Source organism: Micromys minutus (genome assembly GCF_963924665.1).
Source record: "Micromys minutus genome assembly, chromosome: 3".
Lineage (NCBI taxonomy): Eukaryota > Metazoa > Chordata > Mammalia > Rodentia > Muridae > Micromys > Micromys minutus.
In genome coordinates, this window is record NC_137972.1 from 24819968 (window position 1) to 24834845 (window position 14878).

At 42.3% G+C, this 14878-nt stretch overlaps 1 protein-coding gene across 1 annotated transcript in view; it reads right to left on the reverse strand.

Annotated features, from left to right (window-relative positions):
• Positions 1-11481: 11481 nt before the first annotated feature.
• LOC308418859 (murinoglobulin-2-like) overlaps positions 11482-14878 on the reverse strand; it is a gene marked incomplete at both ends in the record, with an annotated part of 47337 nt that continues 43940 nt past the window's right edge. The window contains 5 exons of the mRNA XM_080914413.1: positions 11482-11570; positions 11850-11891; positions 12973-13075; positions 13829-13897; positions 14545-14635. Of these exons, the coding sequence (XP_080770539.1) occupies positions 11482-11570; positions 11850-11891; positions 12973-13075; positions 13829-13897; positions 14545-14635 (394 nt within the window). The remainder of the gene's footprint in view (positions 11571-11849; positions 11892-12972; positions 13076-13828; positions 13898-14544; positions 14636-14878) is intronic.

Sequence of the window (14878 nt, forward strand, 5' to 3'; positions counted from 1 at the left end):
TATACACATTAAAATTACCAATTTGTAAAAAAAAAGACTTACTGGCTTATGAATGAAAACACCTGTCACCAAGTCATGGCCATAGCTAAAGGAGGGAATTCTCTTCACTGCAGATGAAGATGAAAGAGAGGGCGTCTCCGACTGGCACAGAAGCCTGGACATTATAGGCATCCAGCCTAAATAAAGGGACACTGAGTTCACAGGAGGCTAGTAGCAGAACGGACATGTGGCTCTGCAACTGATGCATACACACTGTATGTATCATACACATCATACATGCACATACATATCAGCAAATCAAAGCCCACGCTGGCCTCCAGGCTCCTTAGAATCACAAGGACCATCTATACATTTCTAAGTCTGCACCCTGGCACTCTAACCTAACCCTAACCCCCCTCCAGCTCGCAGTCTCCCCTCCCCCGTTGCTCTCCCTTATAACCCAACTACTCTTACAATTCACTGTCTGGCTAGCCTCTTTATCGCTCCCTTGGAACCCCTTGCTTTCTCATCATGCACTACTCTCTACCTCTTATCCTTCCCTACCCTCTCCTGCTCTGCTGTTTCCTTAGCCCTGGCCACGCCCAGACTGTTTTTCTTTCCATCTGACTGGATTCTTCCGGATGCCTCTGGATATTTTCTCTCTCTTATTGACACCGCAAACCTTCCTCTAATGATGGATCAGTTATGTCACAGTTTGCTTTTGTTTTTGTTTATTACCGCACCCCCTTGAATACAAGATTCCCTTTAATTCTTTTTTTTTTTTTTTTTGAGACAGTATTGCTGATGAAGCCCAGGCTAGTGTGAAACTCAAGGACTATATTGCCTCCTTTCTTCATGGTGGCACTACATGCATGCACTGTGATACATTTACTACCCTAACAAATGGACTTCATTTGCCTATGTCAGAGTTAGGACTGTGTGTTTCCCTGGATAGGTACTGAAGACCAGGGCAGGGGTATGGCCCCTTCATGGTACAGGAGATCCAGGGGGGCATGCCTCTTACACCAGACAGCTCCTCTTAGCTCTCCATGGATGACGTATGCCTGCCTCTTCTCCTTCAGTTCTGCAAACAGGGGAATTTTTATTGAGAAATTCCTGCCAATAGAATCCCAAGAGAAAGGCCTTTCAGATCTAGTGGCTAATATCTCCATTCTTGAGATTTCTTTGGAACCCTTTTAAAGATTTTAAAGATTCAGATGGTAATGAAAATAAAATTTTTATGGCACACAACTCAGAATAAAGCACAACACCCCTCCCTTCCAATCCCTTTGCTAGTTCTGTAGGGACCAGTTGCTGTGTCCAGGGACCAGATGTCTGCTTTCTGGTCTTAATGACCTTTGATCATCACCCAGAAAAATGTGTCCAAGAAACTGTTCCTTTCTATCTGGCTATCAACCAGCCATTCCCAAATTATCCAGACTTACATCTGTGTTCAGACAGCAGAACACTGGACACTTTAGTAACTCTACGGATCTTCTTTTGTAAAGATAGACAATTATGTCCTTTAGGTATTTCTCTTAATATGGTAGCAATATGATCTAGAGATCCAGGGCAGAGCCTCCCTCAGTCTATTTCATTTCCTGGTGCAAACTAGTTTCCTTCACGTGGAATCCATACCAGTGGCTACAGCATGCTAACCCAGCACAGCAATTTTAAAAAATGGTCTCTGTTTCACCTCTAGCTTCTTTCAGTCAATATCTTTCCAGCAATTACTTTCTGACCCCATTATCAGTGTGTCTTTGAGCATCGTGACGAAAGCCTTTCTTGGTTTTTCTTCTAGCCTGGTAAAGTATTCCTGGGATTCTCCTTCAGGTTCTGTCTGACTGGCACCACAGAGTTCAGAATAGCCATTTCCTGATCACAGATGGTCTACTGTCCCCACTCCTCGGTATATGTCATCATGCCAGGCTACTTCACAAGACATTTATTGTAGCACTGGTTTTTGTTGTTGTTTAAGATTTCTTTATTTTCACATATAAGAATGTTTTACCTGCACACACGTACGTGTACTATGTGTATTCCTGGTGCCAACAGAGGCCAGAAGAGGGTATTGGAACTATTGGAACACACACACACACACACACACACACACACACACACACACACACACCCCACAGGTGCTGATCTGCCAACAAAGAGGAGTGAGAAACCCCATGACTTGCTGGAAGATGGGTAAAACTCCTGATGGAGAGTTGCAGTAAGCCAGATGCAGAGCCACAAGTGTGATATATTTCTTCTCACATGTGGAAGACAAAGAGACATCCATGGTGGGCTAAGAGCAGGCAGAGTCTAAGGGCCTGAAAGGGAGGCTGTGCAGATGAAGTCCCTTCCTCAGTCCTTCCCGGGTTGCACGTTGTAACTCTTCCTGGTCACCATATCCTGAAGTCAAGTGTTCAGTTAGGGTGGAATTGAACACAACTGGTTGGAAGGGATGGCTGGATATTCAAGTGATCATCCCATAACTGTTCTTGCCCTTTTTTTCTATGAGGAAACAGTCAAGAAGATTTTTTGGATCATTTCTTGCAAGCAGTTGAACTGAAGATGGTGGCTATTTGACTGGGAAGATAGTTCTGTACACTCTCTCTCTCTCTCTCTCTCTCTCTCTCTCTCTGTGTGTGTGTGGTGTATGTGTGTGGTGTGTGGTGTGTGTATGTGTGTGTAGTACCTGTAGAAGGCAGAAGACAGCATCAGATTCCTTGAGTTGGAGTTGCAGGCCGTTGTGAGCTGCCTAATGTAGATCCTTTGAACGGAACTTATGTTCTCTATAAGAATTGTCCCAGATCTTAATGATTGAGTCATTTTTCCAGCCCTCCAGCAGGTTGCTTTTGTTGGTTTTTAGGATTTTTATTAATCCAACTTGTTTGTAGACAAATCTACACATGTTTGCGATGCTTACTGACCATTCTCACCTTGGTTTTCCTCATGACCCCTGATCAACTGACTCCTTCCCAGAGCTTAGTACATTCATTTTGTTACTTTTGCCTTGTGACCCACAGAAAATAAGGGACCATTTGTATGACTGTGTGTTTGGAACTATCTGCTGGAGCCTGGTGGCTCACATAAATAAACAGTGATACCCCTTCTCCCAGAATCTATTAATAGGCAGTAACTCAGAGAGGTAAGGTGTAGTTTTCCATGTTCTTTCCCCTACCTTGACTACCATTGATAGGATTGGTCTTGTAGGCCAAAAACAGCACATTTTTAAATCAACTGTTGTATCTTAGCTAAAGAAGTAAAAAAAAAAAAAATTTTTTTTTTCTCATGTGGTTTTAATTTGCATTTCTCTTGTTAAGAATGATAGCATCTTTTCACACACCGAAGAGCGGTTTGTATTTCTGTCTGTGAACATAACCTTTATCTTCAAACACAAAACAAACCAGAACAAAACAACAAAAACAGCTCCGTGTGAATGATACTTTCCCTAACGGGCTAACCAGTGAGTATGAGCTTGTTCTCCCAAATGAGGCTTAAGAGTTACTTGAGCTCTTGCATCAAGGGCCACTCTGGGACAAAGTGAGGCCTGGTTCAAGAAATTGGCACGATCAGTGCACACAGCTCTTGTCATATAATACAGGCTGGCCTTGAACTTGTGGTGCCCATCTGCCACTGAACATGGCTAAAATCCATCATCCATCCATCCATCCATCCATCCATCCATCCATCCTTCATCTATCTACTCATCTATCCATCAATCTATCTATTGTCTATCATCTAACTATCATCTTTCTATCATCTGTCATCTATCCATCCATCTATCATCTATCTATTCATCTATCAATCAATATATCTATCATCTACTTACGATCTATCTATCTACCTATCTATCATCTATCTATCTATCCATTCATCTATCATCTACCTATGATATATATATCTATCATCTATCTATCTATCTATCTATCTATCTATCTATCTATCTATCTATTTATCTATCTGTCTGTCTGTCTGTCTATATAAGTGATTTGAGCCTGATGCTAGCTAAACTTACCTTGGTTTGCTCTTCTTCTAATTAGCATGTGTTAGAATTTTCCCTCAGCTGTAAGAAATTTTGATTTTTACACGGTGACTTTATTGTCATTTCTTTAGTCAGTTCTGAGTTTTTATAATTCAAACCATACCTTTCACATTTAAGAATACAGAAAACACATTTTACACATTTTATCATAAAGCATTTTTGTTTTTTCCTGCTTTGTATTTTAAATATTTAAAATATTTGCAATACTTTTGGTGCAAAATATGATATAGGCTGTAATTTGACTATTTTTAAGGCTGGGCTGCTAGGAACAGTGCTGTGGTGAGCAAGGATGCAGCTATTTTTACACGCTGGTTGGCTTTGATTCTTTAGGGTTAAAGAACTGATATACTGGGTAGTTTTATGTTAACCTGACACAAACTAGAGTCATCTGAGTCATTTGAGAGGAGGAAACCTCAACTGAGAAAATGCCCCCATAAGATTCAGCTGTAGGGCATTTTCTTAAGTGGTGATGGATGGGGGAGGGCTTAGCCCATTATGGGTGGTGCCATTCCTAGGCTAGTGGTCCTGAGGTGTATGAGTAAGCCACTTAGAGCAAGTCAGTACGCAGCACCCCTCCATAGTCTCTGCATCATCCCCTGTCTCCAGGTTCCAGTCCTGCTTGAGTTCCTGTCCTGACTTCCTTTGGTTATGGACAGCAATGTGGAACGTGTGAGCTGAATAACCCTTTCCTCTACAGCTTGCTTTGGGTCATGGTTTTTCTCACAGCAACAGAAACCCTGCCCAAGACAAATGATGTGTGTGGATGGTACCATATTCTGTTTTCAATACTGATTGCCATAGTGACCAGACAAGTTACATTCTCACCAACAGCATGGAGAGTCACCTTTCTGCTACATTGTCACCAACATTTATTGCCTTTATATTTTTTGCAGTAGTGATTCAGCCCAGGAGGGTAACATTTCAGTTTATTGTTTATTTCCATTTTCTTGATGGGTACAGATGGTGATTATTTTATTCACACTGCCTGAAAAATGTTCTGTTAACTTTCATGTTTATTAATGGCATCAATTGGTACTTGGGTATTTCTATGTTTTGAGTTCTTTTTCTTTCTTTCTAAACACAAAACAAAACAAATCGAAAACAAAGACAGGCCTGCTATGTAGCTTAAGGGGACCATGAACTTGCTATGTAGCCCTGGATAGCTTCAATTTGTGTTCTCACATTTTAGCTTCCTGAGACCTGGGATTAGGGGAATATGCCATAGGGTCATAGATTTTATATTTTCCAGGTTTATATATACATATTCTTCCTCTATTACATATATTCAATGTATATATATATATATATATATATATATATATATATATATACACACACACACACACATATACATTGTGTGTGTGTATGAATGTATGTATAAATGTATGTTTATATTCACTCTGCCTCTCATTCTCTGGCATGTTTCTTTGCCCTGTTAGTAGTTGTTTCTTTGCTATTCAATAGATTTTCACTGCATGAAATCCTGCCAATTTCTGGTATTATTTCCTGAGGTATTAGAGTCCCATTAAAATCTCTATTTCCCTGTATTTTCTTCTAGATGTTTAAAGGTTAAAGTCCTACAATAAGGACCTTGAAATATTATGATTGATTTTTTAATAGGGTGAGGGATAGGGATTAATTTTTAATCTTCTAGGTGTGGGTGTATTCAGCACCACTTGCTGACCCAGTTTTTTTCAGTGTGTGCTTTTGGTGCCTTTACGGAGAACCTGCTGATTCCAGCCACATGGCTTCACTTCCACGGCTCAGTAATGTGTTTCGAAATCTCTTTCTGTTTGTGTGTGAACATGTATGTATCTGTACAATGTCTAACTCTTCTTCATATTTTTGAGAAAAGGGTAAGCAGAAGGAATGTATTACATCTCTAGAGTATTTTTAATAATTTGATCATTTTACTGATTTGTGGACATGGAAGGTTATTCTGTCTTCCGGTGTCTTCTTCAGCGTCTTCCTTTATGGTTTTCTTCACGGAGGTCTTTAATGTCTTTGATTATGTTTATATTCAGGTTTTTCATTATTTAAGGCTACTGTGACTGTAAGATTAGTACCCTAAGTTTTCATCCTACAACTTTTCTAACTATATTTATCAGATGTAAGAGTCTTTTTGGCTGAGTCCTCATTGTCTTTTGGGACCACTATCATCTGCAAAAGGGTAAATTAAAATCTCCTTCCTTCTTATTTGTATTACTTTTATTTATCCTGACCAAAATTTCAAGTGTCTTTTCTTTCTTTTGAGACAGGGTCTCACAATGTAGATCAGGGACGCCTTAAAAGTACAGGGATCCCCCTGCCTCTGCCCGAGTGCAGTGTGATTCAAGGCATGCACCAGCATGCCCGATGTAGCTCAAGTATTCTATTCAACCAGATTGGCCGGAGTGGACATCTTTGTCTCATTCTTGATGTCAGAGAAAGAGCTTCCCTTTTCTCTCTGTATCAGAATGTTGCCTATCTGTTTGATGTGTATAGTCTTTATGATGCTGAGGTGTGTTCCTTCTGTTCCCGGTTTCCTCATGTCTTTTTATAATGGAGGAACACCTGATTTTGTGAAAGGCATTTTATGTGTATTGAAGGGATCATGGGCTTCAGCACACTGACTAATTTGTTCCTGGTGCATGATCTTTCTAAAGCAAAATTGAATTTGTGATTTTTTTGGAAGACTTTTGTGACTATGTTCACCATAGATGAACATGCTCATCAGAGAAAGTGTATTTGAATGTTACTTTGTGTGTGTGTCCTTATCTGGCTTTGGGGTCAGGGTAATACCAATTGTAGAAGTATTTTGTTTGAGCTTTCCTTCTGCTCATGTGAGTTGAGGACACATTTCTTCCCTCTCTAGTTTAGGAAACAAGGTGAGGGATATTTATGTTAGTACTTTTTTAAAGCTTCTATGAAACTCAGAAGCGGATCTGTTAAGTCTTCAGTTCTGAGGAGATCGCTACTGCCTTGGTTTGGTTCCATTGCTCATTGTAGTAAAATCACTTGGGTGACACCATCTTGCCCTGGCTCTGTTTTGTTCCTGCCTAGATACTCCTCATTCTTCCCTTCCCCACACCCCGAGTAGTCACTTCCTCCTTCTCAATGCTTTTGAGACTTTCTATGACCCTGACCATGGTCCAGACCTGTTAACCCAAATTATTAATGTTTGAGCCAGCTAAAACATAAAACCGAAATAACTAAGAGGAAGTGTAAGCCAAAAATAATTGTCATGTGGTGTCTGGAAAGTGCCACTAAGCTCTGCAAGAAGACTTATGTTGCTCTGACCTCCTCAAACACTGATGTAATTGTGGTTTTTGTCTTTAAAAAAATGTTCCCTGAACTTTGGCACCAAGACACTCTGAAGCGTGAGCCCACTCTTGGTCACCCATTAATAAAAGGATTCACATGCTTTTAATTGGCTTAGTTAGCATGGTTGTCAATAACTATCTCGTGTGCATCGCCAGTTATGTTCTCACTATTGATAATGTCTTCGGTCTATATCATACACATGTCTAGAAATGAATGTGGTCTAGTCATATGCATGTCAAGAAACGGATATACTTTATCAGTCATGTACATGATTAGAAATTTATTATTTCCTCTAGACTTTCTTGTTACTGGAGTTTAATCTTTTAAAATAATTCCCATTATCTCCCATCCCCATTTACCCTTCCTTTGACATGAGGGCCACAGTGATGCTTTATGTCTACTGGAATTAATGTCATGATAAATCAGTGTCCTGTTGTTCTCTAAGGCTCTAATGACTGCTTTCTTTTCAGTATACACTTACCCTGATAGGCCCAAGGTCCTTTTAGGAAAGAAAGTATTGACTGTTTGGTGCCATGGGAGGGTTTTTCCTCAAGGAAGTCAAACCTCCCTTCCCGGTAAACTGGTTCATGTCTGGCAATTGGCTTTGACAATTTTGTAGTTGAGTCCAGAGTTTTTGATATTTGACTTGAAAGTTCTCTGTTTATAAAGACCAAGTGAGAGGGGTCAGTAGGCTTATCTGTGGCAAGTGGGAATCAGTCACACTGTTCTCTGTCATGGTGACCCTCCTGTTGATTGTAATAGCTGAGTTGTCTTGGACTCATTGGTTCTGACCCTTCAACATTTGCAAGTCCTGATCTCCCATGTGGTGCTGTGAGGAGATGGGAACCTTCGGGAAATTAATTAGATTATGAGGGTGGAGCTTTCCCCCACATAATTAGTGTCTTTCTAGAAAAAGCCCAGAGACCTAGTTTGAAGATCCATTATTTTTACACTTCAGCAGATCCGCCCATCACCAAAAGTCACGGAGAGGAGAGGATCATCTCCTGAAGCTCTGAAGCCTGACTCCTGTCCAGAGACCGTGGGCTGGACCACTGCTCCACTGTGGAATTTACTCCTGTCCACATGGCTCTGTCCTGGAAGGTGGGACTGTGGCTTTGGAGGGTTAAAGAGAATGGAACATAATGCTATATATGTTACTTTTTAAATTTTACCACTTTAACTTTCCACAGTTAGTTTCCTTCCCCACATCTCTCTTCTTTTTGGCCATTTTATTTTATTCATTCTTTGGTCATCTTGCACACCTCAGGTTTCTCGCCTAATTTCAACTTCTTCCTCTCTTCCTCTTTTGTAATTCAGCGAATCCAGTTAGAGCTGTCTGTCTGCATGTGCTATCGGGCCGCCCACTGCAGTATCTTCCCACTTTCTTATTTTTTGCATGGTTTTAATAAAATGGCAGTACTTATATATTTAACCTTTGCTGCCACCATGTGGTCATCTAGACAAATACTTGTCTAGAGCTTTATTTAGGAGTCATCTGTGTGTTACCTACACAAGCCACTAAGATTATACATTCGTCTGTATTTGTTACATTTTGATGGCAGGACTACATTTACTGTGCTATATTTTTTAAACTACTATCTTGAAGTATATACACCTACCTCTAACAAAAGCAAAATCCATGAAAAACTTGAAACCTTACTGCACTTGGGGGGATGGGGACTGGAGGTTTCAGCTACTTCTGAGTGGAACAGGAGCAAACACTGGGAACACACATTAAATGACAAACAGCACGCAGGCCACGAGACACGCATGCAGCCCATGTCATCTGTCTCTCGTGATAGTATTTATGCTGGAAACTCCCACTAATCTGCACCTCATTTAAATAATCTCCCATTTTTAATTCCAGTTCAGAATAAGATACGCCCCACCTAGGGAATCCATTCCATCTTCAGACACCAACCCTCACACTATTGCTGATACCAAGAAGCGCTTGGTGACAGGAGCCTGATATGGATGTCTCCTGGGAGGCTCTGCCAGCACCTGACCAGATTCTCACAGCCAACTACTTAGGCTAAGCACAGGGACCCCAGTGGAAGAGCTAGGGGAAGGACTGAAAAAGCTGAAGGGGACCATTACCCCATATTAAAAACAGCATCAACTAACTGGGCCCCTCAGAGTTCCCAGGGACTAAACCACCAACCAAAGAGTACACAGGGAGCCAGGAAATCAGATGCATATGTAGCAGATAATGACCTTATTTGACATCAATGGGAGGGGGAAGGAAGCTTGATGTCCCAGCTTAGGGGGATGCTAGAGGGGTGAGGTGGGAGTGGGTGAGTGGGTGGAGGGGCACCCTCATAGAGGCAATGGGGAGCGGAGAGTGGGGAGATAGGCTGGGGAGGTTTGGGGAGGGGTAACCAGGAAGGGGGATATAATTTGAAATGTAAATGAATAAAATGATTACTACTAATAAAAATGTTACACAATGACTCTGGAAACACATTTTTCATCCCGTTTCCTTACCTAAATGAAGTCTACAAAAATTTTGCACAGGAAGCTGGGCCTGATCTTCAGAAAAGTTCCACTGTTAAAAATCTCTTAGGAGACTTTCATTTTGTCTCCTAAGAGACAAAACTAGACCTTACTGTATTGGCTGAAGCAATTTTGGCTTCTCCTAAAAATTAAACAACAAATGTTCTAAAGAGGTTGAATATATTTATAGCCAGTCTTGCAAAGTTTCCATGAGAGAAAACTGTTGTAACCTTCCCGCCCCAGCTCTGTTCCCCATCTGTTGCCCCCTGAGACCACACGTGACTACACAGCTGTGATAAAGACCCTTAGCCTGAACTTGTTTCTCAGGTCTCACCGCGTCATGAATAAACGCTACTATCTGGCTTCTGCTAGGACAGCTTTTTGCTTACTGGAGCACGTGTTTGCCACAATCGACTTAGAAAGGGAAAGTTTCATGCACCGGGGCTACAGTAGACAGCAGAGCAAAGCAAAACCGAGTCAAGTTCTTACCTCATGGTCACCAAAGAAAACCAATAATCCAGTGAGGAGTAGCCAGGTCCCAGTAGCCCTGTGTGGACATCACCCAGCTCTTAAAGTCCCCATCACCTCCGAAAAGGTCACATTGACAACACTGACACCCTTTACAGCTGGGTGTTTGTGTTCAAGGTCTGGTCCTCAGCCTGGTGGTGACATGTTGATTTGCCACAGGCTCTAGAATAACACTAATGGTTAGGGTTGGAATCTCAAATACCTCTGTAGGCTCAATCGTATAGACACCTGGTCATCAGCTGATGGTTCTCTGGTCTGGAGGACACCAGCCTGCTTTGGTGGGGAAGCATAGTGGCTAGGAATGTTTAGGTTCAAGGATGCAAAATCTTATGAAACGGATTCCTCATATTTCATAGGTCAAGAAGCAGACCGAGCTTGGCGGGCCTAGCATTCTTTACCTTCACCCCCACTGCCATATTCCAAAGACTTTACACCTTTATAGAATAGCACCAGTGTGGGACCAACCAATTACTCAAACACCCGAGCCCATTGGGAACACTTTGCTTTCAATCACTGTATCCTCCATTGCATAACTTGTGGTCTTCAACACGGCACCCTGCTAGTCAGTCAGGAGAGCCATTTTCCTGGCACTAAAAGCCTTCTTTTCTTTTTTTCTTTGTAAAAAGTGTTTTTACCTGGATGTATTGCATCCCCCGCTTTCTCCCTGTGTTAGAAATTGGACCCACAGATTTGAAAATGGTCAAGTGTTTTACCATCAAACCATAATCCCCACCATTTGATTGCTTGAGAGGTGATCCTGTTGTGAAGTCCAGTCTCACTTGGCACTTGCAGAAGCCTGGGTCACTCTCCTGCCTCATCCTCCAGAAATGCTGTGGATGCAGGCTGGAGTCAGCATTTCTTGCTTGCAGTACAGTCTTGTTTCACTAGTCCGTGACTTTCTTATGGAGGTAAGGGTTCGCGATGTTCGGTCATGGTCATGTTCGGAGCTCTGCTTTATCGAAGCTGTTGTAAAGTGTGTCCCCCCCCCCCCCCCCCCCGTTCACAAGGCACGGTCTCCTGTTTAAATGTCATTTCCGTTCATTGGAAACGTGGGCTATAGGGCAGAACTCTAACCGAGCACGGAGGAAACTCGGATGAAGTGAAGAAAGAGCCACAGATAGAGCCTCGCTACAGCTATGCATTTATTTCCCAAACCGGCTCAGCATCTGTGTTTCAGCGACAAACACAATCGCCATCTTGAAGGTTCCCGGTCTGGTGGTTCCAGCAACGCCTTGTCCACAGATATGAGTGTCAAACATTTTGCTCGTCTGTATATGAGGAGAGAAGAGAAGAACACACGTACTGAGTGTGACCTAACCGGGCACAGCCAGCAGGGTTCTCCGCAGGGATCCTTCAGATTTTCCACCATAAGCCACCATGGCGAGGAAGTTAGAGAAGTTCGTGTGTCAATCCAAAGGTGCACATTTCTGCATTTTTTTTTTTTTGCTCAGTGAGAATTGTCTGAGTGGTTTTGAGGGGAAGGCTTGGGATAGGAGTGCTAGGTGCTCACCTGAGCTGCAGGGGCTGTTGTATTCAGCAAAAGCCACGTCATCTGAAAGACATGGGATGAAAACTTGAGAATGAATGTTTTTGAGAGAGGAGTTTGTGGAGGGTAGGTGGTGTGTTGGGACTGACCATTTTCCTCAGTCAGAACCTGGGTGATTGCTAAAAAGCAATCTCTCTGGAGACAAAGGAGGGAACGCCTCCCCTTGAAGCCACCAGTTGACATTTTTATCCTGGGCCAGCAAGATGGCTCGGTGGGGAAAAGGTGCTTGCTGCTGTGCCTGGCGACCTTAGTGAGCTCAGTCTTCAGGATCCTCATGGCAGAAGGAGAGAACCCATTTCAGCCGAGTGGCCAGCTGAGCTCCCCAGGCACCGTGGCGTGCCTGCCTCTCTCAGAATAAAGAAACAAACACAACAACACTGGAACCCTTTACCCTGTGGAGAAAATCAGAGTACGCTTCTCCTGCAGTGTCTGAGCAGAACACTGGCTGCCACCCTTGTAGCCATGTAGACTTTCAGATTCCGTTCTAAGTTTCTGTTCCATAGTTCTTACATTCCTCTGTCTGAAACATTTGGTGTACATCTCTCCACTTGACCGGACCCCCTTCCATTTAATTCCCCAGCTCTGGCTTGTTTTCTTTCTTTGGTAACCATGAGCACACAGGCTACAAGTCTTCCTCAGCTTTTTATTCCTACTCTAATTATTCGTACAATTCTTCACCTTTCCATTGCTGTATTCATAAGATTTATGTGCCTTTCAACCTATAGACCCTGCTTGGTAAAATGTTTGGTCCCTTGGGTTATTTGGACATGTTTGATCCTGCATGGTCGCCTTGATAAACAGGAACAAGGCATCCATGGCCTAATAAACTGAACTTTTAGAAACGGTTGTCTGGCCTACATAATATGCCAGTGTCTGAAAAAAAAAAAAAAAAAAAAAACAACTGTTTTTAATAGTGGGTATAATGGCCTGTGCCTGTAATATTAGCATTCGGGAGGCTGAGTCAAGAGAACTGAGAATTTGGGCCCCCCGGGGCTACATAGTGAGAAAGTGTAAAACAACAACAACAAAAACCCAACAGAACAAAAACAACAAGTTTGTTCAGCGTCCACCATCATCTCCTGCTCACCTGTCTCATAGTAGTCATACACTTTCACGATGGCAGGCTGCAGGTTCCTTACTGGGATGTCTTGTTGAACGATGAAGGAGAAGGCCAGCGTCTGATTGGTCACCTGGGAAAGAGAGAAACATGACCCAGACTCAGGAAAGGGGCCAGTGTTTGTCTTCAGCACGACTCAGTTAGGCGTTGGATCCCATTTAACCGTAGCCACTGTGTTCCCTAACTGCCCGCTGATGTGGCTGGTGATCTGGTGAAATGAATTTTAGAGTGAGGACTTGAGGAACTGAAGGAGGGGTTCCTGGGGGGATGTGAAGCTTTTCTAGTCTATTAAATATTCCAAAAACCATATCCCCCTTAATGTATGATATTTGGCTTTGTCCACTGTGAGATTAAACCTTTTACTTGCTGACTTGGAACCATATTATTATTATTATTATTATTATTATTATTATTATTATTATTATTATTATTATTATTATTTGTGTGTGTGTGTGTGTGTGTGTGTGTGTGTGTGTACTGATGGAGTCCAGAAGAGAAAATCAGAGTCCCTGGAACTGGAGTTACAGGCAGTTGTAAACTGGTGTGCTTCTGGGAACTGAATCCTGGTCCTCTGCAAGAGCAGTTAGTGCCCTTAACTGCTGAGTCATGTCTCCAGGCCAGAGAAAAAGAACTCAAAATATCACGTAGTATGAGGGAACATGCTCTAATTCTAAAGCTTCTGTTCAGCTATGTGCTTCCCACGTAGACTCATCAAGAAAGATTGCCCACCTCGGCATGTATAGGAAGGCGGGAAAGACCTCGCCTGACCTACATAGATCAAGGACTGTCGACCCGGCGTGTCTAAGGGGGCAGGAAGGAATTATACCTGATCCAAATATAATAAGACGTTGCTGCTGCTCACTTCTGTTCTGCTCACATGCTCCAATTTTTCAAGCTGAAAATGAGAGAAAACCAGTGTTAGTGCAAAGGCAAAGGCTTTGGGGGCGGGGACGAGGGAGGTAAATGAACTGTGGGATGGCAGGTGGTAAAGAGGAAATGTTATTGGATTCGCTTAAATGAATGGGAAGACGCGTTTCCAATAAGAACGAAAATATATTCAGAAAGCTGTGACTGCTACTCTGCTGAAGGCCTGACGGAATACGGTCTGACATAGTAATAGGTATTTTTGACTTGTGTTTGAACATAAAAATAGTCACCCACTTGGTAGTATTTACCCCATTTTCTCTGTCCTCCGTTATCAACCTCAGCGTGTTACTAATCTTCATAGTTCTTTAAAACATCTAGAACTACACCTACAGTTTTGGCATTTAATAATATCTTCCCCTGAATCATTACTGACCAGGTTCATTACCCTTTAAACGTTATTGTTGGATAGATTGTGGACTCCGTGAACTCAGACACCTTTCTTATGTTTCTTGTGCTGGCTGTTATCACAATCCACACTTAGATCAGCATTTTAACAAAACCTGCATGTGTTAGATTAGTGCTAACTGCTTTGACACGGGTTGACATAGTTATGAAGGTGCTGGTAGGCTCCTAGTCTGGGGATACAGAGAATCCAAACTTCTTGTCTCTGCTTACCTTTTTCACTGTTGGTTTCAGTGGGATGAAACCAGATACCATCTTCACATCAGCGATCACCATGTTGGAGGCTGGACGGCTCCCCGTGTAACTACAGACCAAAGAAGTGGACAGAAGGAGTCTTTTTAATGGTTTGAATCTTGCCTCCTTTGAGATTCAGCAGTAATTCTTGATATAGCCTGTATGATTTTTCCATATCTTAAAATATACAGCCTTTATTGTCAATATAAATAGTTCTGGGAATAGACTGCATAGGATTATCATCCGGAGAGTGCATTAAAATGGCTGGACCCTCTAGACAAGCTGGTATGCCAAAAGAGTCTGCTGAACCAGT